Source organism: Acipenser ruthenus, chromosome 15 (assembly GCF_902713425.1).
Source record: "Acipenser ruthenus chromosome 15, fAciRut3.2 maternal haplotype, whole genome shotgun sequence".
Taxonomy (NCBI): domain Eukaryota; kingdom Metazoa; phylum Chordata; class Actinopteri; order Acipenseriformes; family Acipenseridae; genus Acipenser; species Acipenser ruthenus.
This window is the reverse complement of record NC_081203.1, coordinates 7,767,789-7,791,858: the sequence shown is the minus strand read 5'-3', so window position 1 is coordinate 7,791,858 and position 24,070 is coordinate 7,767,789. Positions and strand designations below refer to the sequence as shown.

General features: G+C 41.9%; 1 protein-coding gene across 1 annotated transcript in view; it reads right to left on the bottom strand.

Annotated features, from left to right (window-relative positions):
- LOC117421823 (ADAMTS-like protein 2) overlaps positions 1-24,070 on the bottom strand; it is a 68,576-nt gene that overhangs the window by 3,636 nt on the left and 40,870 nt on the right. Inside the window, exons 11-18 of the mRNA XM_034036217.3 lie at positions 17,075-17,450; positions 7,943-8,046; positions 6,921-7,047; positions 4,215-4,428; positions 3,932-4,087; positions 2,834-3,004; positions 2,434-2,610; positions 430-574 (exon numbers count right to left, since the gene is read on the bottom strand). Coding sequence (XP_033892108.3) covers positions 430-574; positions 2,434-2,610; positions 2,834-3,004; positions 3,932-4,087; positions 4,215-4,428; positions 6,921-7,047; positions 7,943-8,046; positions 17,075-17,450 — 1,470 coding nt within the window. The remainder of the gene's footprint in view (positions 1-429; positions 575-2,433; positions 2,611-2,833; positions 3,005-3,931; positions 4,088-4,214; positions 4,429-6,920; positions 7,048-7,942; positions 8,047-17,074; positions 17,451-24,070) is intronic.

Sequence of the window (24,070 nt, the reverse complement as noted above, 5' to 3'; positions counted from 1 at the left end):
AGTTAAAGTAGTTGTCATTTCTGCTTCTTTCTGAAAAGACTGATGCATTTCTGAAGTGAGGTGGTTTTAGAATGACCACTAACATTTTCCATTTACTAGCAGAGGGGGCTGAAATGGCAGCTGCACACCCCTTGTGGTTATTAAAAACAAAAGAACACACACACACACACATCGTCATAAATGCAGCTTTTGGGAATTTTTTCAGGAGCAGCCCACATGGTTGAACAAGGACATTAGTTATTAATCCTGGTTTAAAAAAATGCAGAAATAGCAATAGAGAATTATATCATTATAATTATAATTATATCATTATAATTATAATCATATCAAATATAATAATAAGAAATGAAATATTCAGAAAGTGTATTTCCCTTTAAAGCATCCCTTGAACAATGTGTTGATGTATTTGAGGAAGATTCCGGTCCCTACCTGGTGGTTTGGTGGGACAGGGCTGGAGGTCACAGGCTTGCTTGGCGACAGGCTTTGTGAGCGGGTCGCACCCTCTGACTATCTCCCTGCCCTGGTAGCACTTGACATCCCTCAGTCGCACTCCCACTCCACAGGTCTTCGTGCACTGTACAGAGAGTGAATACAGTCAAAGATTCACATTACTGTACATAGTATTCTTGAGACTGCAGGAAAGCATTAGGAATATAGGCAGCCCCTCTTATAATATATTATATTTCTAAAGTACTGTAGAAGTTCTGGGATGTGGCCCCTGTAGAACTGAGTGACCGGTGTAACCGGTCTGACCTGCAGCGTAATCCCCGGGCCAGCTGGAGGGGTTTGTTGGACATATTTTTGGCGGTAAATTGTTACTAAATTAATCCTGTAGTTTGCTTTGTTTGCTGGGTTTGTCACTCTCATGTCAGGACGCAAAAGACATTGGTCAGAGAACTGAATGTAGCAGCCGTGAGGAGGATCAACAGGGGCAGCATACAGACTCTGGTGTGGAGCTCTGCTCTGAGGCCTGCTCATAGTGCAGTACAGGTGTCTTGACTTGAGCCTTGCTGTGAAAAGCACAGTAGGGTTTTTATATATCAAACCTTCACCTCCACCATTTAATTTATCCACTGTTGACCGGGCAACAGCCACCCCTTTCATGTGTAGCTACTAGCACCCCAATGCGCTTTTCTAGGCATCACAGTTTTAAGATTAGTGAAGCCTGCCTCACAAAAACAAACTGCTGTATTTCTGCAATGAACTGTGTACACATTCACTTTCCACTGCAGAACAATTGAATATTACCACTTCAATATTATGGCTGCTCCAAAAAATATTGAATCAGTCTTCAGTCAAACAGCTCAAGCAGAACAAGTTAGTGATTTTAGAGTAAGGTAAATAAAAACATGCTAATTCTGTGTGGGTAGAGCAAAAATGAACAGTGAGAAACCATAACTAACCATTGGTGGTTATATATGTGAATTTGATTATTTATAATTCAGGTCATCCTGAACTACTGAGGTTCACAACATAAACGCCCCTGTGCACAAGAGAATTATCTTCTTCCATTAGGTCCCAGCAGATGGAGCTGAAGGCCTGATGCCATTCTTGGGGGCTGAGCTAATGAAAGGTAATTAAAATGCTGGGCTGAGCTAAAACACCTGTGTCACAACTACAGGGACAGAATTAGTTCTCTTACTGCCTCGGAGAAAGAAAGTAATTCCTCTTTCAGATGTGTGTGGAAACCAGCCTCTTGTCTGATTATACTTAATAAAAGTCTTGTTATTGATTAGAATTAAATTAGGTTATATATTTTTTACAAGACAGGAACCATGCCTGCGTAAAGGGGCTACTAGAATAAAGATTAAGGGCGTGTGACTTTAGTAACAGAATAGGGGTTTGACTACTCGGATAACCGCCCTCGCTGAGGTGAGGCCGAACCGATTGACATCCAAGGCCGAGAAGCGAGGACTTCCCCCAAGGGGAAACTAAGGAAAGATAGGAGGACAAACCAAGGTCTCCCTCTCAGGTTGGGAAGTGACCTTCACTTGCCCCCAGAGGGGACCATTGAGAGGTGACGCACCAAAGTGGAGGAGGAAGGGAGGATGGAGGAAACTGAGAAGCAAGACAAGAATTAGGGAGCTGGCTACAGTTTAAATAGGGTGACTGATAGGTATTTTAGTGGGGTGACACAAGGGAGGAGCCTCAGCTCCAGCCCCCTGAAATACACCAAGGTTCTACAAAGTATCCATATGATACCAAACTCTCTAACTCAAATAGATGTCCAACATTTCTCTTTAATTTAATCTTTTCAGATTGAATGAAACATGTATTTGTTTGAGTGTGATTTATCATAGTTGGAACTGATTACAACCAGATCTTTTCATTTGAATTGTGATCCCTTGTCATGAGAGCGCTGTGTACATGTGTATCGTATTGTATTTGCCCTACTTGAGAATCAATGACCCTGTTGTGCACGTGTCTCCTCACCTCAGACCAGGGGGTGGTGTACCATTTGAAGCAGGGTCTCTCGAAGCAGGTGCTCTCCTCAGCAGGCTTTTTGGTGACATCGCAGTCCTCTGCTCCATAGTGCTTGGTTTTGCCCTTCGCGATCCCCATGCACAGAACAACACGCCTCTTCACTCCACGCCCACAGGTGGTGTTGCACTAAGGGAAACATGAATACACGTTTCCACCCTGGCATTCAGTGACTGCTTCTAAATGTTGTTGATTGACATGTAGCATTATGTACAACCCCGCATCATCCCCTTAGTTCATGTATCCATTCAAATAGATTTTTATAAATCAAAATAGGATTTCAAGGAGCTGGGGCCTATAATAAAGTGGAAGTCCCTTGTAGTCTCCAGCTCCCAGTGCTCTCAATACTCACCCTCTCCCAGTCCTGTGCCAGCCAGTTTGCAGGGCAGTCCTTCTCCCCACAGGGATGGATGGCCAGAGGCTTGTTCTCCAGACTACACTGGGACTCTGGCACCACCCTGCCATCTGCTGTCTTACAGTAAACATGACGGATCATCTTCCCCTGGCCACAGGAGCCTGAGCACTAAACACACGCACACACACACACACACACACGCACACAACATGGAAACAGAGCTGTGAGAGCACGGACTGTAGTCGGCACTAAGATTGATGCGATACAGACAGCAGATATCATATCATATGGCTTGTTTCAGACAGTTTGTATTAGATGGAAGTGACATCACATTAAAATGAGATATACTGTTAAATTCTTATTTAACTGTATATTAAAATAACAGAGAATAGAGGGCTGTGACGCAGCTATTCGCCCAGTCAGCAAGCTCACTCTGCTTTCTTTACAGGTAAATACAGCACTTTTTGATGGACGGGAGCCTTCATTTCTGAAAGAAATATATTTTTAATACAACTTTAATTATATATATATATATAATGTTGGTCATGACATTGTCACTGTTAGTAATTAGTTTTCATACAGTGTTCCTAATTGTGAGCTGCTTATTTGAACAAGCTGCACATGCCCAGATTATATTTTTAAAAACTGAAATCTCTTTGCCAAAAGACTCGATTTGTCTCTGTCCAGACGTGTATGTTATTGGATGAAGAGATCAGTCATGTACCTGTACATTTTAATATTTTAACTCAGAAATACACAACAGAGAAAGTCTGACCTCATACTCACATCTCAAATGTCATGTTTAGAATGGGAATTTTGACTCATTGCTTATTTTTGTACAGCAGCTGGGGAGACAAACCTGGAGCCCTATCTCCTAGCAGCATTTCTATAGCCTGCAGGTGCATTCAGCTAGTTGATGTGGAAAAGGTGTTTCTCTACAAGCCTCAGGATATCAAGGTGTACTTTCTGCCTTGCGTTTTCTATAAGCACCATAATATCCCTGAAGCAGTTTTCTGTTAAAACAAACGCAGCTTTGCTATTCTTCAGCCCTCAGTGCTGCTTCAGGGGTATCCCCTGCACTCCAGCTTTACTCACTGGCCCCCACTCGGAGACAGTCCACTGCCGGTCACAAGGGGGCCCCGTGCAGTTTTTGGCATCTGGCTGCCGGCTTGACGCATCACATGACCCTTCATCCTCTGAGCACCTGACTTCCCGGGTCACAGTGCCTCTCTCTCCACACTTCGCAGGGCACTAAACACAGGGAAAAGCATTAAGACAGAGCACACACCTGCCCATTATAACAGGCTGTTAATTATTATATATATATATACATATATATTTATGAATGTATGTTCTTGGGTGAGTGTTACTGTCTCACCTCAGACCACTCTGCCACCTCCCACTGTGGCCCGCAGGCTGGGTTCTTGCAGGCGCGTCGGTCGGAGGGCCGCTCCAGCTCTGCCTGCTCACACAGTTCACTGTACACCGAGCTGTCCAGGCCGGGCGACAGCATCTTCCAGCAGCGCACCATCCGAAACTGAAAGCCCTCTCCGCAGGTCCGTGAACACTCGCTCCAACTGCTCGCCTCCCACCTACAACCAGGGAGCACAGGGGCCTTCATCAACACACTGAAGCTAGCATGTAACCAAAACGAAACATTCAATCTCACCCTTTTGAGCACAATTCTGAATGGGGCCTACATCCCCCTCCCCCGGTTTCAATCATCTGCAAATGTATCAAGCTATTAGTTTTCCCCTTGTCTAGGTCTTTTGTATAGATAAGAAAGAGTAAAGGTCCGTGCATGGAGCCCTGCAGCGCTCCAGTAAGTACACGGCCCCAGCTACAAGTCACTCCGCTTACACATACTCTCTAACCAGTTATAAATCCACTGTACCACATTGGATTCCAATCAATACAAGCTTGAGGATTAGTCTTTCATGTGGCACTTTGTGGAAGGTCTTTTTAAAGTCCATATATATGATTTCATAAGCTCTTTTTGCATCTCTCCTCACATAACTTCTTCAAAGACACAGAGCACATGCAGACTGTCTGTAACCGGGGGCATTATTGGCGTCTTCCCTGGAGAAACCCTGTATAAAGTATTCATTCACTACTGTTATTACCTTATTATCTTCTTCTATGGTTCCAATGCTGTCTCTTCAATTCTTCCTTTGCTGTTATTTTACTGTTGTGGTATTGAAGAACGTTTAGTTTGATGTCTGTTGCAATACTATAGTTCTGTTTGTATGTCTAATATCTTTTTTTTTTTTTTTAATCTTTCCCTGTATTGATGTTAAAGCTACTTTTTTTCCAATGGCTTACTTAATGCACATATTAAATCACTGCAGCAACTGTTCCTCTTATTTTCTCTGTACTTAATTAAATTAAATGGATCCAGGATAGCCAATAAATCCCTGAACTTTGTCCAGCCACCTTAGTATCTTAGCCCAGTCTGTGTTCTGCAGGCTCTGTCTTATTCCTCTAAAGTCAGCCTTTCTGAAATTAAACCAATGTGTTCGATGATGTTGGTTGACTTGTTTCCAATGGTTACAATATTTCAATTTTTGGTCACCATTTAAATAAAAGCTATAACAGAGAAAATTTACTAAATAATATTTTTACAAAATGGTGATCTTGCTGGCCTGGATCACCAGACAATGGCTACCGAGGTGTACAGAATGGAGATTACTCATACTCAGAATTGACTTTAAGAAGTATTTATCGCCATGGTTTCAATAAAGCCAATTATTAAAAGGTGATACTTATAATAAAATCGTCTCTCTCTAACCTTTAGTCTCACATTGATGATGAAAAAAGCCCTTGTAAGGAACTAACTAGAAGCAAGGTTTAAAGGTCTTTAACAGAGAAAATACTGCTATGAACCATGAAACCAAAAAAAAAGAATGATACATAGGTGAGTGAGTTATTTAATTTGTACACTATTTATTCTACCTTTAAAAATGTTCTTGCAACATTTAACCACTAGAGGTCATGTAATACAATGTTAACACATGACAGTCAGACGTCATGTGTTGCCCTTCAAGTCAAGAGGGCACATTGTGGCAGTGAATCAAACATTACAATCACACCCTATTCAAGAGGATCTGGAACAGGGGCAAAGGCAGGTCTGGGGGTAAATGATGTTGAAGGTAGGAAAATATTTTTTGCTCGATACTGTAAGATGAGAATCGGTGATCCTTGTGGTATGGTATGGCATGGTAAAAACATCAAATGTAGTGGTAAATCACACCTTTCTAAAAGTTTACCATAGTCAAAGCATATCAAAGTGTAATAAAGCATAGTGAAAGCGTGGACAAGCATTAGTAAGTATTGTAAAGCACAGAGAGGTATGCTAAAGCCAAGTCAATAAAACAAAACATGGTAAGCCATGGTAATCTGCAAAATGCAAAGTATAACCATGGGCAAAGCATTGGAAAACTGGCAAAATACTGTGCAAATTCACAGTGGCAAACTTTGTTAGAGCTTGTTAGAAACAGAGTAAAGCCCAACGCATTTATATCACCGAGATTGCAGTTTCCTTTAGGAGGCAGACTTCCAGGTAACCAGTGTGGGTGTGTATAAGTTACAGGGTCACATTACTTGCTGTTGTTTCACTGCTGGTTAATATACTTTCACTCAATCTAATATTTTTCTTAGATGCATATTGGTTGGGTGTTTTCAGGTATATGTCACTGACACGTCAGTCCATCAGGTCATTTGTCCATTAGAGACAATTACATGATTAGTCCATACACTGGGGTATAAAGTGCCCATATCTTAGACCAAAATAGTGGACATTTATTTGTGAGAGTTGTAAGAGAGAAAGAGGTGCAAACAAGCAAATGTTATGGAGAGAGAACATGTGAATTAAAGACCTTTAGTATTGAATCCTGTGCTCTTCCCTAAATAGATTGTGCCATAAAGAAGAAGTAGATAGAAGAGGAAGTAAATATTTATTCTACTTTTGTTTGTACAAATTCATTGATACTGAATAAGTACATATAAAATGGTATATGAAAACAGTACATCTTTCTTGTGTTCTGTTAAATAGGTTCTGATTGCGCTGGTGTGTAGCTCCCCTTACCTGGGCTGGCATTCTCTCCCAATACAGAAGTCATGGACAGGCTCTGGCCGGGTCAGGGAATCACAGTATGTCTCGTCTACCTCGGTCCCATCGTAACGCACACACATGGCGTAGGAAGCTGCCACCCCTGTTATCAGAAAAGGGAAGGAGTCATGTTTCACATACCATGGACTAGCAAGTCAAAGGAAGCCTAAATGTGACATTCAAGTCATATGCAGCGTTACCTAAAAGAGACCACCATGGTCTACGTGTGTGTCACTGACTGGCGGTCCTTGTCTTGTGAATTTCTCCTGTGTGCATCCTAACTCAAAGAATCCAGGGCCAAGCTCTGCATGGGAGGGCTGTAGCTCAGTTTTAGCACCTGAGGTTCTCCCAGAACGTTTACAATTGTATGCTTGTTGAGACACTGCCTATACAGTTTTTATCTTTTTAGATTATTTTAGGTAAATGTCTTGAGGTTATTTGCAAGCTGTTTTACTGTGTTGTTTGTCTCCACAAGCTGTTGGTTCTGAAATCCTGTCAGGAGTCTATTATAAGTGTTTTCTATTGTAATGTTTGAATATTTTAATGTTATTTTGTTTGTTTTTTTAAACTTTGCTTCTCATCACCAACTAACTAACAGCTAACTGCTCTTCTGTATATAAGAACATAAGCACATTTACAAACAAGAGGAGGCAGCTCAGCTCAAGTACTGATTGATCTTAAAATACCCATTCCACACCCTCACACTATCTGTGTAAAGAAGTGTCTCCTACCGTCTGTCCTAAATCTGTCTCCATTTAATGTCCAGCTGTGTCATCTGGTCCTGTTTTCAGCTCTGCACTTAAAGTATTGGTGAGGGTTAACTGTGCCTACTCATTTTAAAGCCTACAGTAACCATTCCCTCATTATGACAGATTTAATTAAGCCTTTTTGATTCTTTTATGGATTAAACTGCGATTGTGACATCAGTGCTATACGCTGGCCATTGAAATATTAAAAATAAATCCTCTTTGGAACACCCACCCATGTAAGATACAAACCTATAGCACAGGTGGAGCTGCAGGGCTCCTGTGAGGACAGCTTCCATCTATACATGTCTGCCGCACTCATTCCCTGGCCTTTCCGCGGCAACTTAAGACGGTTTCTGTCAAACCAAACAGAGGAAATGATGATAATTCGATCATACAGAGTTACTGCTTATCAGAGGAAACAAAGCAGGGAAATTGTAAAGGCGCTGTCTGCTGTCAGAGAAATGTTTTGAAACTGAATCAGAAAACTAATGAGAAATCATGAGAAAAATCTTGGAGTGGAGGGGTGGGGGGTGGGGGTGTGGGGACAGAGCCAAATGTTTCCCAGTACAGGCAGACACGCAACCCTCGCACTAACAAACTCACACGCAACACACACTTCTCACCACAATTATACAGATACAAAATGATTTGGTGACAGTCAATAAACTGAGCAATGGGAAATTAATATTTATTAGGATTGATTAATAAGCCATCCTTGTGGTAATCCACTCCCTGTATATCCATTCCATACCCTCACCGCTCTCTGTATTATCAACTCCTTTTAAGATTGTAATGCTTACAGTAAAGCTGCTGCACATGTCCAGTAGACCTAGTATAACAGTTTGGGCAAGTACTTACATTGCAGCCCTACCTCCTGTGTTGCTTTTGTTTACCTAGGAATAACCAGCAGCCCCGCGTCCTGTGATCTCAGAGTTTGGAAGATATGCGGTCAGTAACGCCTGCAAATAACTAGGTGCTAATCCATTCAGCGCCTTGTAAGTCAACAGCAGAATCTTAAAATCACTTCTATACTGCACAGGGAGCCAGTGTAAAGAGGCCAAAACAGGGGTAATATGTTCACTTTTTCTGGTTTTAGTCAGAATTCTGAACAAGCTGCAAGCTGGATACCACATGTTTTGGGACACCAGAGAGAAGTGCTTAACAATAATCAATTCTAGATGAAACAAAGGCATGCATTAGTCTTTCGGCATCACATATGGAAATAATTGGTCTAAGTTTGGCTATATTTCTCAAATGGTAAAAAGATACTTTAGTAACTTCCCTAATATGAGTCAAAGATGACCCCCAAACTCTTAATTTCTAGTTTAAGTTTTGATGAGAGACTGCAAGGGTCGAGCACATGTAATCCCACATTTCCTTTTATTGGTTCTGTGATCCCACTAGCATAACCTCTGTTTTATCTGAATTCAACATTAGACAATTCTGTGACATCCAATGCTTGATGTCTGTAAGGCAAGTAGCTAATAACACCCAGGCAAAGAAATTCATGGCCTTAGGGACAAATATAGCTGGGTATCATCAGCATAGCAATGGAAGTTCACTCCGTGTCTGCGCATAATGTCACCTAACGGTAGCATATATAATGAAAACAGCAAGGGATCTAGAATGGAGCCCTGTGGAACACCACAGACAACTTCCAATAATGCCGATTTTACCTCCCCAATACAGACGAACTGAAACCGAAATCAGAAAGATAAGATTTGAACCAGGATAGGACAAGGCCAGAGAGTCCTACTGTGCTTTCAAGACGATTCAGTAGGATGGAATGGTCTACAGTATCAAAGGCAGCTATTAGATCAAGAAGAATTAATACTGATGGAAAGCCTGAGTCAGAGCTTATCAGCAGATCATTCACAACTCTGACAAGGGCTGTCTCGATGCTATGTGCAGCACGAAAACCAGACTGAAACTTCTCAAATATACCATTAATTGAATTACAATTGTAACATATTTTTGTAATTGAATTACAACAACTCTCTACAGAAGTTTATGTAAGAATGGTAGGTTGGAAATTGGCCAATAGTTATTGAGGACTTTAGGGTCCAAATTGAGTTTCTTAAGCATAGGCTTTACCACAGCTACCTTAAGTACTGAGGGAACTATAACAGAGGAAAGTGAACCATTTGTAATTTTTAAAATATGGGTATTAATAAAACCAAGAATATCTTTTAATAGTTTTGTAGGAATAGGATCTAGAACATGTAGTAATTCTCATATGTCGAACTAGCTCTGTCTCTTCCTGTAAGGTAATCAAAGATAAAGCTCCAGTATATGTCTAGTATTTTATTTTTAAAGAAATGTAAGAAGTCATTGCTGCTGTGAGAGGAGCCAATGTCAAGGGTTGGACTATTAGGGGAAGGATTAATTAATCTAGGGTAGCAAAAAGAAATCTAGGGATTGTTATTTGTTTCAATTCAATTAGAATAATCTGATGATCTAGCCGATACCAGAGCCTTCCTATATTTAACCAAGTGGACCTTCCATACGATGTAATGAACATGCAATTTAGATTCCCACCATCTCCCTCATATTTCATCTTACGAGTTGTGTCATTGAACCACGGTGAGCTTTTTTTAAAAGACACTCTCCAAGTTTTGCCTAAGATAGCAGTCAAGGTGGTGTTGTAGGTATTAACCAGCTCATCTACTGATGAAGACTCAGAAACCTTAACAGCAGTTGAAGAATTAATTACCTGGGATTTAAATGTACGGTCCACAGTCTTTGTAGATACTGGCAGATTAATCTCAAAAAGAATGGCAAGATGATCAGAAATAGTAAGATCTAGGGTTATAACGTTCTTAACAGCTAAACCATGAGAAATTACCAGATCTAAAGTATGGCCACGATTATGTGTAGGACCTTTGACATGCAGGATATAATCTAAGGACTCCAGTAGCCTCAAAAATCCCAATGAGTTAGAATCAGAATTAATGTTAACATGAAGGTTAATCACCCAATAAAAGAATCCTATCATATCTGACTGTCAGTATAGATAGCAGATCCCCAAATTCAGTCAGAAATAGCGGGTTTGACTGAGGTGATCGATAAATAATTACAATATGAACAGGTGAGGGACTGTTTAATGTCAAGGATAAAACTTCAAAAGATGAATAACCTTCAACAATTTCCTGCTTGATTCTAAGTTCACTACGGAAAACAGTAGCAAGTCCACCTCCCCGCCCAGTAGAGCGAGCTTTCTGGAAGAAAGAATAGTTAGGTGGAGAAGTCAATCAGGGAAATATTGACATTCGGTCCAAGCCAAATTTCAGTTAAAGAGAGAATATCAATGTTGTAATCCTGAATAAAATCACTAATTAACGGAGCCTTATTAGACAGAGACCTGACATTAAATAAACCTAGGTATAAATTGGTCTAATCAAGAGCATGTGATTGAGCAGGGGTAATAGGAATATGAGGAAGGTTACTGTAGCACACACCTCTGTGTTTACTCAGTGAGTAGCAGAAATGGCAGGATACTTGAACCTGAATTTGACATGCCTCTTTAGATACCCTCCCCTCTCCAATTCAAAGTTTAAATGCCTTGCTAGGTGGTGTTCAATGTTATCAGCTAGCCTGCTTGCCCCTGACCTATTTAGGTGCAGTCCATCTTTCCAATAATATCTATTTATTTTCCAAAAGCAATCCCAGTTGTTTATAAATCCCAGCCCTTCTTGCACAGACCAACCAGCCAGCCAAGTATTTAAGGCCCTAATTCTACTGAATCCTTCATCCCCACCACCACCACCAACACTTCTACAGTTCTCAAGAAGAAAAGATCAGGCTTTATAATGCGCCACCACCACGGTCCTCCTTGTGGTAGTGTGGCACAGGGGTGTATTAAGGCGTTTTTTTTTCATAAACTCTAATTCATTTAAATTAGCAAATGTTTTCTAGTGATCATAGACACAAACAAGTCTCAATATAACCGCTCATTATGGGAAAGGGAAGTTTGAACGTAACATTTTGTCGCGGCTTAGCAATGTTTTTGAAAATGTTACTTTTTTCAATAAATTCCGCTACTTATTTTAAAACACACATGGATTTATATGTGTTTTACATACAACATGCATGTATCAGTTTAGTGAATGCTCTATATACAGTAACAAATGTAGGAATACGCTATTAATGAGCAGATTTGTGATTTACCCTGCCATTCCTCATTACATCTCAGGAGAATGTCAGTGGGCGTCCTCCCATCCCACAACCAAGCCAACTGCTTTTTTACACCCAGGAACTTGAAAGCAGATGTCAGTAAGCTACTGCCTTCTGGAGGACAAAGGCCAGTCATGCAGGTGTCAGCTTGAGCTCACTATGCACCTGGCCAGTAGATTCCACTGTTTCACGATGAGGAGAAAAAGTCCCTGCTGGTTTTAACACCCTAAACCGCTGTGGCGACGGAGCCAATCCGCTGCTTCCTCTGGAATCCCCAGGGAAGACTGTCAAGACTAGCACAGCCAGGATTCGAATCAGCACTCCCCTGACTGTATGAACCTGCACTCCCCTGACTGTATGAACCTGCACTCCCCTGACTGTATGAACCTGCACTCCCCTGACTGTATGAACCTACAATCCCCTGACTGTATGAACCTGCACTCCCCTGACTGTATGAACCTGCACTCCCCTGACTGTATGAACCTGCACTCCCCTGACTGTATGAAGCTGCACTCCTCTGACTGTATGAACCTGCACTCCCCTGACTGTATGAACCTGCACTCCCCTGACTGTATGAACCTGCACTCCCCTGACTGTATGAACTTGCACTCCCTTGACTGTATGAACCTGCACTCCCCTGACTGTATGAACCTGCACTCCCCTGACTGTATGAACCTGCACTCCCCTGACTGTATGAACCTGCACTCCCCTGACTGTATGAACCTGCACTCCCCTGACTGTATGAACCTGCACTCCCTTGACTGTATGAACCTGCACTCCCCTGACTGTATGAACCTGCACTCCCCTGACTGTATGAACCTGTACTCCCCTGACTGTATGAACCTGCACTCCCTTGACTGTATGAAGCTGCACTCCCCTGACTGTATGAACCTGCACTCCCCTGACTGTATGAACCTGCACTCCCCTGACTGTATGAACCTGCACTCCCTTGACTGTATGAACCTGCACTCCCTTGACTGTATGACTCGCTCTGCACACTATGCGGTTGTGCTTTTAACAAGTAAGCTGGAACCCCCTTTTCAAATGTAATTTCATACAATAGAGTTTACACATTTACAGCAACTTGAATGCATGCATCTCTTGGGGTCTATCCAATTGATTTAAAACATTATACAGACAGTTTCAAACATTAAAATGGGTCTTTATGTGCATTAGCAGAATTCTCACTGGTATCCATTTTTGTTGTAGATATTTTGTTTCTTTTGTTATAATTTTTTTAGACTTTATTTCAGGATATGCAGATTTTTCCTTTTCAAAGCACACACTGCACAGGCTAATTGCAGCTTTACCGTTGGAGTTAAACCAAACTACAAGACAGGTAATAGTTTGAAACTAGGATGCACATATTTCTTCTACATTGTTGTCTTTGAACAATTGAAGCTTAACAAGGTTATAAAATCCATTGAGGCAGATGGATTTTAAAACCTTGGTAAGCACTCCTTTTTAATCATCTAGATCTTATTTTGTTTGTGGAATAGTCCCCTTTTGACATACTCCATATTTATGAATACTGTACTAACCTCCTGATCAATTTTACACAAAGATATAGTTCCTTGATGTCTATATACAACATTTTCCCATAGTTTAGTCTTGTATGTCCTCTAGTGTTTCAGAAATCAGACAATGTTTACATTCCACAAAGGTAGTTTTAGCTAGAAAGACATATGTTTTCTTACAGCTTTCCACCATGACGCTATCAAAATCTGTTAAAGCTCAGAAAACAGAAACAGTCTGAATATTTTACCTATAGAGCTGAAATCTTCAACATGAGCTTATAAGGTAATGTTAAACACTCATACATTCTTTTACACTGCAGTCAAGTAGACAAAAGATTCAACTAATGCTTCATTAAATTAATATTTCTTACACTATTACCTTATAAGGTATAAACTTTCTTATATTCATTATAAACGGGCACCTATTTTAAATTGTGACCAATGAAAGTCGGAGTGACCACCAAACTGTTTATTCCATCCAGATATCTCCAACACAAAAGCTGCCGTGGACTCCTTCCACCTTCCTCCTTAAAACCCCAGGTTTATTTTATTTGTTCTGGCAGTGCTGGGAAGGGAACTCAGTTTTAAAACAATAAAGACAAGCCAAATGACTGCTCTGAATCCCAACATGAATTATAAACATAATGGAATGCAAACCCACTAAACATCAGCTTGGCTGCTTCCACTCTCAGCAATCTTCAAATGTCTCGTAATGTTTAAAAAACGTAACATGAACCTCAAGCAAATTCCATTCGCTGAGCTGAGATAGATCAATGACCTGCTGAACAAAATCATTTAAACATCATTAGAAATTCTGCCCCTGTTTCGTCAATGAGCACGAGAGACACAAACAAACCTCTTAAGTGTCAATTCATGAACAAAGACGATGTAAATAAAATCCCAACAGAAAAATTGAACGTTGAGCTTTTTGTTAAATGATTTTCCCGATACTTCTACAAAATGTAATCAAGGGCAGCTATCTGAAATAATTGAAATTGAAAGCCAAAAAAAATTCAAACAAGCAATGGAAAGTCTACTGGTTACCTACAGTAATTGTCTCTGTTCAAAAATCTCACTGAGTATCGGCTAATCTCTGGGAATCGCATCATAAACACCCCAACACTTTGAACCCCATGTGGCATTGCGTACAGCATTCTGGATATTACAATAGGCCGTCCAAATAGCATATGTTGGCTCAGGACCATTTTTCTGATAAAAAAGGTCTCATAGAAACAGGGGTATTTAGTTGTAAGTGAGGTGGCTCTACCTATCCCTGTTGCCAAGGATAGTCCTCCCCCACAGAGGATAGTAAAGGCTGTGCAGCAGTGAGGCTCCTTCTTCAGCTGTGTGTTGTTTTTGGATGAGTGGACAGGCTCTGGAAGACAGGGAGCATCCTTGTCTACAAGACTCCTCTTCATCCCTCTACAAACCTCTGTACAGCACAATCATTATTCCTTATGAGGGGGCCAAGGGAATTGCACCATGGCTGTGCCTGGCTTCTTATATGTTGTTAATATTCATTTATTTATTCGATTTTTACATTTTAGTGAGTCTGTAACAGGGCTGAGGCTGGACATGAACTGACAACAACACATATATCAAGTGAGCACCTTAACCACTATGCAAAAGAGACAGGCTTGTCTGCATTTGTGATTATAGAGTTTTTAACTTCATCTCATCTCATGACAAAGGTGAGAATCTGTAATGGTAGTGTGTCACACAACACTGCCTGGTACACGATGAAGGAGAAAGTTAAAAGGGTATAGCAGCATTTAAAAATGTTTACACATTCCTCATGACAGACTTAATCCAAAATGAATCCACAAGTCCGGTCCAAGAGTAGCTAATGCGGCTTTGCTCCCTGTTCTGTTCACATTGGAAATAAATCCCAGGTTTGATGCAGTTTTGTTTGTCTTCAGACACACTAAAGCTGGAGTTGACTCTGCAGTGCAGTTCTTTGATCTGTGCATGTGTAAAGCACATCTTTACATGCATGACACATACACAATCAATCAATCACTATTTTTTTTATGTGTCTTAGTTTGTTTGCACACGCTAATGCTGGTTAAATGACTGGCAGTAATAAATGCAGACTCAATACAACCCCAGGAGGTGGGTTAGTTAGTCCAGCAGTCAGTCCCACTTGAAGACACATTAAGGTAAGTTTATAGAGCCTGTATGGAAATAGTATAAAAAGTGATTTATTACAGTATTTGGGCACCTGGCATAGGCATACTATTACCATGGGAAATCTGCAAAATTACTGAGCAAATTTACCATGATAAACTTGTATAATGATCACTAGGGGCTGTACATACATTTACTCAAAATAAGTAAGCAAAGGGCCTACCAAGGAGCATAATCCAGGTAAGATAAATAGGATCTATATGACCCTTTAACAGCCTCATATCCAAGGAGTACTACTGACGGATCCATAAACTCTTTAATTGTTCAGTTTGCATTTTCTACCACAGCGTTTGCTGGAATTGGCAATATCCAGTATGTATAGCTCTGCTCTGTGAGCCCCGTACCTACTGTACTGTAATTCTACTTGGCAAGAAACCTTATCCAGGAATTAGAAAACAGACTGCGCTGGAAAGTGAAACAAGATGTCACCGGGGACTCTGTCCGCTTTTCATTACCTCTCAGTGTGTACAGTAATACAATATTTCAATGACTTGCCCATTATCATTTTTTGGGGTGTCTGGGTGTCTGACAATTTACTCCTGACGCACCCCATTAATCACATCTGTGGTAAAGCCCAAAGGGTCAGGGAGTTTATTTTGCCTGTCATATCGGATCACACCTGCCAGTGTGGGCCAGAACCCAAAAGTCCTTGGTTAGACAATACTTACAGTAATATTTTTTTTATTATAAAACCATTACCATCCTTTGTTTTGTGGATATTTTATCATTGTGGTGGTAGTTACAATAAAACTGTTTTTGATACATGGGATGTAATGATGTACTAAAGTCACAATGGAAATTGCGATATGCAGGTCACAAAACAAAGATATGAGATATGCAAATACAGGAGGAGGGCATGAAAATGTAAATCTACCTGTTGCAAATCAGTTTTTATGAGTAAGACAGCAGATGTAATAGACTTTACACTGTGATCTCAGAGCACTAACAGCAGCAACTGAAGTGTGTGCAGATTTCAACTGCACAAACATAATCTTCATCTATCCTTGCCTGGCCAGAAACCACATCTGAATGTTCTTGAACCCCTGCCATTGGGCATTCTGAAGAGTAGATTTGACTGCAGATGTCTGCCCCAAAAAACAGGAATAGCCTTCCAGAACAATTAAAAAAGATATTTGCTGCCCATGATGCCCAATCCTATTGACAGCATTCAGTATCTAAACTCATCTTCTTTTATAGGTCCTATGCAGTGGTCCCACTTTATTTTGGTATCTTCACTTTCATATAAAAAAACTCAAGTATTGAAAAAAGTAAATTACTGAAGGGCTGTTATACAGGTAAAAGCAATACTGTACAATTTAAATTCAACACGGCCTAACATTGAAATAATCAAATTAGTAAATTAAAGAATGGTGAGATAGCGAGTGGCCGCCATAGTTCAAAAACACATTTACAATATTTGGCTGTATATGTGCCAGACTGACAAATATAAACCAGTGAGCCACACTGTCATGGGTAGATGAATACATTTGAAGGGTTTTCCTACCTGGCTTTGTGTGTGCGATTGCTCATGGGGTTTCCGGATCGGTTTGAAAACAAAAAGCCTCCTGTGCCGTTAATGCGCCGGGTCACAGCCAGCTGCACTGTCCCGTTCAAGCTGAGGGGGGCAGTGTGCTCGCTGCTGTCATAGTCGGGGTCCAGACGGCCCACCTCAGTGGAGTAGAGCGGCTCCCCCTTAGCAAACAGCCGGTTTGTCGTCATGTTCACCACCAGCTCCTCTGAGCCGACCGCACCCCCCAGCAGACTGTTCCGGATCAGATTTTCAGAATCCGGCACCAGTTCCTCTGAGGCTGACTTGGAAACTATAACGACAGAAGTGAAGATGTGATCTCCCACGCTGTTCGGTCTGCTGGCGTTCAGTTCTGAAATTTGAGAAAGGAAAGTAAGTTGCAGAGGCTGGGCTCCCCAAGCCAAAGTCATGATAAACACTATGCTGTGTTACTGGTCTTGTACCACAATTCAAATGATACATACCTCTATTACTACAGGGGTTACACTCCTTAACCCTTATAAAAGTTTCTCATAACAAAAGCATAGCTAAGTGTAATAAAGCATGGTAACGCATTGTAAAGAATAGTGTTGTTACTGTCTGTGGGAAAGTGGTAAGTGGTACGTGCATGTGCAGGGGTGATGCAGTGCAATAATGAAACACACAGAGATTTATAATGCGGTTTGGAACAGGTTTTATTTGTATCCAGGTCTGGTGACCAAATAATAATCCCCGGCAATACACAACAATGTGTAGAGCACGGAGTAAATAACAACAGGGTTGCAGTCCCAAATAATAAACACAAATATCCTCCCCCAATATACTAACACGGTCACCAGTTCTGGGTGCGTGCAGTAGTGCTCGTGGTGGGTGATACAGTTTATTTCGTGACAGTGGTGAAGTGCTGTTCCGGCTTTGTGCTGGCCCAAGGCGACAGCTCCGGAATCGTGTTAGCTGTTATTCAGGCTCGGCAGTCACCTTCACTGACCCACTTATCTCCTTGTTCAGGCTGCATATTCATCATCATCTCTTTATTTGTTTTTCTAGGATGGAAAATAGGAGAAAACATTTCAGCTTGAAAAGGAAACACATCACCAATTCGTTCCTTTTTCTTTTTTTCTGCCACGTTTACATGTGCGGTCCTACCGATAAGTATACTTTTAGCGTGGGGAAAGCCGCCATGTCTCCATGGATACAGGAGATGGCCACCTGACCTCGTGGCTGCCATGACACAACGCCCAAGAGAGCTGTTCTAATTAAGGTTTGCTCACATCCTGTGTCCACTAATGTGTGGGTTTTCACATTGCCTAAAACCACATCAATCATACAAGGCCCCTCCCGACCATTTTCCACGCGCTTACCTATCTCAGGTGCCCAATTACACGCGGCCACATCACACTCCATGGCAGCGGGGCATGACCTGGCCAGATGTCCCTGTTGGTTGCACCTAAAACAAGTTGGGGGGACAGAGGGAGCAATGGTTGAATATCTGTCCCATTGCTGGTATGGCAACGGGGCAGGGGCAGCATCTCTACCCCAGCTGGGGGCCAACCTTGGTCTCCATGAAGAGGAGGCAAGGGGGCCCATTGGGTTCGGCGGTCTCGGAGGTCTGGGTCCCAGGACTGATGGTGGTGGTGATGGAGGAGGAGAGAAAGGTAAGGGTCGGCTGTTCCGAAGGTCGGGAACCGACAGTATCTCGGTCCAGGCGGAGACTAGGGAGTCCTCGAAATCCTCGGCCAGTTTCCGTATCCAGGCCTGGGTATCGGCACAGACCACATGGCAGAACTGCTCCACAACCACTGCTTCCCCCATTTGCAGGTTGGTTTTCTTCTCGGGGGTCAGCCAGTGTACCATGTGGTCACACAACCGCTCCGCAACCACCCTGGGGCGTGTCTCCGGGGATCTTCGGTACTCCCTGAACCGTACCTGGTGGGTCTCTGCCGTAATATTGAGGCGGCGGAGAATGGCCAGCTTAACCAGGTCGTAACTGGCGGCGTTGAGGTCGTTCATAGCCTGGTAGGCTGCCTGAGCCTCCCCGATCAGGCAGGGTCCCAGCTGGCTTGCCCAGAACTCCCGCAGCCATGCTGCAGTGGTAGCCAGCCGCTCAAATGCAACCAGGTACGCCACTGGGTCATCCTCCATCGTCATCTTCATCGACCGAGCCTTCGGTGCCGACATTGCTGGTGTTCCTGTAGGGGCTGGTGTCGTGAAATGTGCCAGCCCTACTTTTACAATGAGCGCAGTGTAGAGCTCCTCCATCTTTCTCTCCTCTGCATCCCGTCTGCTGTCCAGCGCCTCCAGCAGCTCCGCTAGGGCATTGCGATCCATGTCCCGTGTCTGACACCACGTCTGGCAAAGTGGTAAGTGCATGTGCAGGGGTGATGCAGTGCAGTAATGAAACACACCGAGATTTATAATCAGGTCTGGTGACCAAATAATAATCCCCGGCAATACACAACAATGTGTAGTGCACAAATTATATAACAACAGGGTTGCAGTCCCAAATAATAAACACAAATATCCGTCCCACAATATGCTAACACGGTCACCAGTCCTGGGTGCATGCAGTAGTGCTCGTGGTGGGTGATACAGTTTATTTTGTGACAGTGATGAAGTGCTGTTCCAGCTTTGTGCTGGCCCAAGGTGACAGCTCCAGAATCGTGTTAGCTGTTATTCAGACTTGGCACTCACCTTCACTGACCCACTTATCTCCTTGTTCTGTCGGTTAGTAATTGTCTTGTTTGTGAATCACACGACAGCTAACAGACAGAACAAACAAACAAAAAACACTCACAATACTGTTTACAGCCTTTGGGATCTTTCACCGTCCTAGGTTTAAAAACCACAAACCAAGTGAAGGAAAAGATTGCGATTCTCCGCCCCCTTTTATGCTGTCACACATGACCCCTTGGTAAACGAGTGCAACCGCCTCTGCAATCTGCGGCTGCTACGTCGTTTCCCTTCTGGGTCAATGTGTTCTTGCAACAGAGTCTTGCCTTCATCCAGACTGGCCAACTTCTCGAACCGGGGAAAGAACTGTCAGACCAGCCCATCCAAAGAACTCTGTTCTCACTGCTTAACGCCCTCACAGGTCAGGAGGGAGATTTACAACCAAAACTCATTGTATTTCTGTCACACTGTCCCATTACCTTTTCATTATGTTTGTAATCATTTTGAGTGGTTCTTATTTAAGTTACTTAAATGATGTGCTTTAGTTTTTGATAAATCTATGTTAAGGTGCTTCAACTATGAATTCTGGAGCTGCTCTTCAGTTCTAGTTGCCAAAGTGTCTCCCTGCAAACTCTGCTGTAAGAATGTAGTAATATTTTGAAATACCTGTGGACATCAAATCTATTCTGAAAACATTGACCTCTTAGGATGTACTAGTATAGTAAAGATTGCAGCAAATTCTTCCCGCAGTAAATCAGATAAAAGGCAGTAGTATAGCACACAGTGCCCAATTAAAAGGTCATAGTGTCAAATGAGTTTTCTGAAGTCAGGAAGTAAGCATTATCTCAGCACCAAGTAAGGAAGAGAAAGAAGTACCAATATTTGAACAATGGGACAACAGTTCTAATATGATAAAAGGTAAGGCATTGGCCTTTGAAGCTGTTTTCCCTTTAGAGAATAAAACTAGTAGATTTTGTTGCGCTGGGCTGCCTCCCAATTCCCCTGCACCACAGCACTGCAGAGAGAAAGTGTTGCTCTGTTACAGGGCAGTCACCCTTACATAACCCCTGCCTCTGTAGTAAAGAGTGAAACACACTCAGAGCCCATTAGCAGATGTGTTTGTGATCTGTAGATTTACAGCCACAAAATGGAACTCTTTTTGAATTTTTCAGACTCTTCCTGTTTTTTATATCTGTCCTTATGCATAAAGCATGAGTCCATATGGGGCAGTGAGTGTGCTTTAAAAACGGGGTCTTTTTTATTTGAGCTGAAACTGTCTAGTCAACTGTTTCCTGGACACCCTCCCTCTTGTGGTTTAGGTGCTCTCAAAGCTGCAGGGCTGGATCTCAAGGCCTGCTGTGGGTACAGACAGCCAGAGTCACCCTGCCAGTCTCCCTGGATGTGGATGCTGTGTGTCTGATATTTCTGAGACAGCTCCCACCTTATCTTAGCGTGTATGTTAACACATGCCATCGGAACCTCATGGGACTCCTAGGTTCCAGTCTGAAGTGGTGTATAAATATATGTAAAAAATATAAGTTTTTGTCCTGTTCTCATATATACTCAATAAAGGAGTTCCTTCTTCATCTTGACAAAATAATTCAGGACTGAAAGGGACAGGGGCAGATTGAAGCACAAGCCCGCAGGGCCCGTGCCCAGGGGCCCCAGCCAATTAGGGGGCCCCCAGTAAAACGTACTGTAATCGATGGATCAAAATATAGCAGCAAATAAATATAGCAAAAATGTATCAATAAATAAATATTCTTTAATATAATATAATGGATGAATATAATATCCAGGTGTTTGTAAGTATATCAGAATCTTGTCGCTGAAAGATCTCTCCGCTATCAAATCAAATACAGTACTACGTATGTTTTCCTCAAACTCCACGCACACGCACACACACCTTACTATGGCCTCTTGCAAATAAGTGATGTGTGATTGGTCAGATGTTAAGCGTGGGGTGGTGTTGTTGTAAATGGCTACCTGTGTGAACTCGCTAAACAATACAGTTACTTGCTAAGTTTCTTTACTTTTGAAAAGATATTTGCCTTGAGTGCACGGAGTCATGGATGTAACTATTTAGTGAGAATATAAACTGTTGGGATTTATTAAATATCTGAAGCAGTAGCGCTGCTATCCCAGTATTTAAAGAACATTGTATTATTCACTAGTTTACACACGAAACACATCCTAATGTAAAACTTGAAATGTAGGTAACTATAGTTCATTTTTCAATTAACTACACATTTTGTTAATTTTTTTTTAATCATTTCACAGGTCATGTATTATATCATGTGAAATACATGTATCATATTTTATCACTTTTTTCCCCTTTGAACAATTTTATTCTGCAGTGGTTGCTCAGGTTGCCTCCTTTAATAATGATATATGTTGTTTGGAGGTATTCTGGTTCTGCAAATGAAAGAAATGTTTTTTTTTAAGTGCACTGATTGTTATTTGAGTTTTGGACAGGGGTTCTGGTCGGTGTAGAGTGTTTTTTGTATAGGGCAGTGGGCTAACGAATGTGGGTTTGTAATCGTTCATGTTTTTCCAAATGCAGATATAAGTATTTTATTTACTTTTTGTATGTAACAAAATCAAGCAGTTTCATTTAAGCGTAGTATATTGTGATATGATTTGTTTTATATTAATGCAGCCGGTAAACGTTCTACGGGCCTATTCATGCATTTACTGCTGTTTTAATTTGGGGGGGGTCCCAATGTTCTTTGTGCCCCAGGGCCCCAAGAAGTCTTAATCTGCCTCTGGAAAGGGGTAAAGGTGCCTCATATAGTTTCAGCAATATTTTTACATGAGTGTACCCTTGTTTATCTGTGTATTTTCAGGGCAATGCTCCACAAATCATTTATGACAGTAATAGCATGATCATACGGACAGTATTTGGCCGACAGTGGCAAGTTGGGTTCAAACTATTTTAGTGAAAAGAGAAAATGATTGTGGGGAAATGCAGCATTATATATATATATATATATATATATATATATATATATATATATATATATATATATATATATATATATATTGTAGTGATCGTCAGGTTCGAGTGAAGCAGAACTCAGGAGAAGAGGTGGGATTACAAATAATACCGGTTTATTTGTTTGGTTCACGCCAAAATAAAAGATCAAAGTAGCTCTCTCACTCTCTCAAAACCCTTCCCTAACTCTATCACCCAACTCTCGTGCTCTTGTTACCACCCTCCAGACTTGCCTCAGGATCCTCCCAACCACTTCACAGTACAGGCCCCTTTGTTTCAGCCTGTCACTCTGTCCCTCACAGTCTCTCAGCATCCCTTCAAGTTCAAGTCTTTGCACGGTCTGCCTCTGCAGGGGCTTGCCCCTCCTATATTGCCTCGGTTGGGGTCCCACCTACCACCCGGATCAACCAGTCAGATCCATTCCCTGCAACCCTCCGGCTCCTGCCAATTCTGGAGAGCAGCGAAGAATGACTGGCTGATGCATCCCTCAGCAGCAGGTGAGACCTCCCCCCCACGCACAAACACACACGCACACACACGCACACACACGCCCTCTGTCTCTGTAAGTCATCTTGGATAAAGGCGTCTACTAAATAAACAAATAATAATAATACATGTAACAGATAGGACAAGACATGACAAGACAAAAAAAACGAGGCAGACAAAGAGTCCTGCAACAATGCCATTGCCCAGGTCATTACAATATATACTGTGATAGGGTGTACCTGCGGTACCGTAAATCAGGGGTTTTAGGACCGTGGTGATTTTGGAACCCCACGGGAGGTTGGGAGTCAAAATGGATGCCAGTTTCCAAACGGTTGAACGCAGGTGCAGCTGGTTAAGCTGCTACCACATGGTATAAAAAGCAGAAGAAATGTTTGTTTGGTGAGGGTGTGTAAGGGAGTAGACACTGCCAGGAAAAGGCGTAGTGTCTCTAACTGTGTTAGGTAGTGCTCCAAGCGAGCTAGGATTTTGTTTGTTGTTTTTGTTTCATTGTAAATAATAAAAGTGTGCAAAAAGTGCTAAAATATAAACACTCACTCTGAGACTTTCTTGGCGCACCCACACAAAAGAGGTGATAGAGCCCTGGGCCACTCTGACTAGAGGGTATCTGAAACAATGGGTTTCTGTCATGGTGACTACCAATGTGATACTTGTATTGGTAAAATACCTCTGGCCACTTTTCAGCTATTAGAAAATAAGAAGTCATTTAGGGAAAGGATTAAGCTTTGTGCAGCACCTCAAAAAGTTATCTGAGTGTTAGCAAAGAGCTTATAGCAGTACGTACATCACGTATTTATTTTCAGGATTTGATGACATTTTCTCAG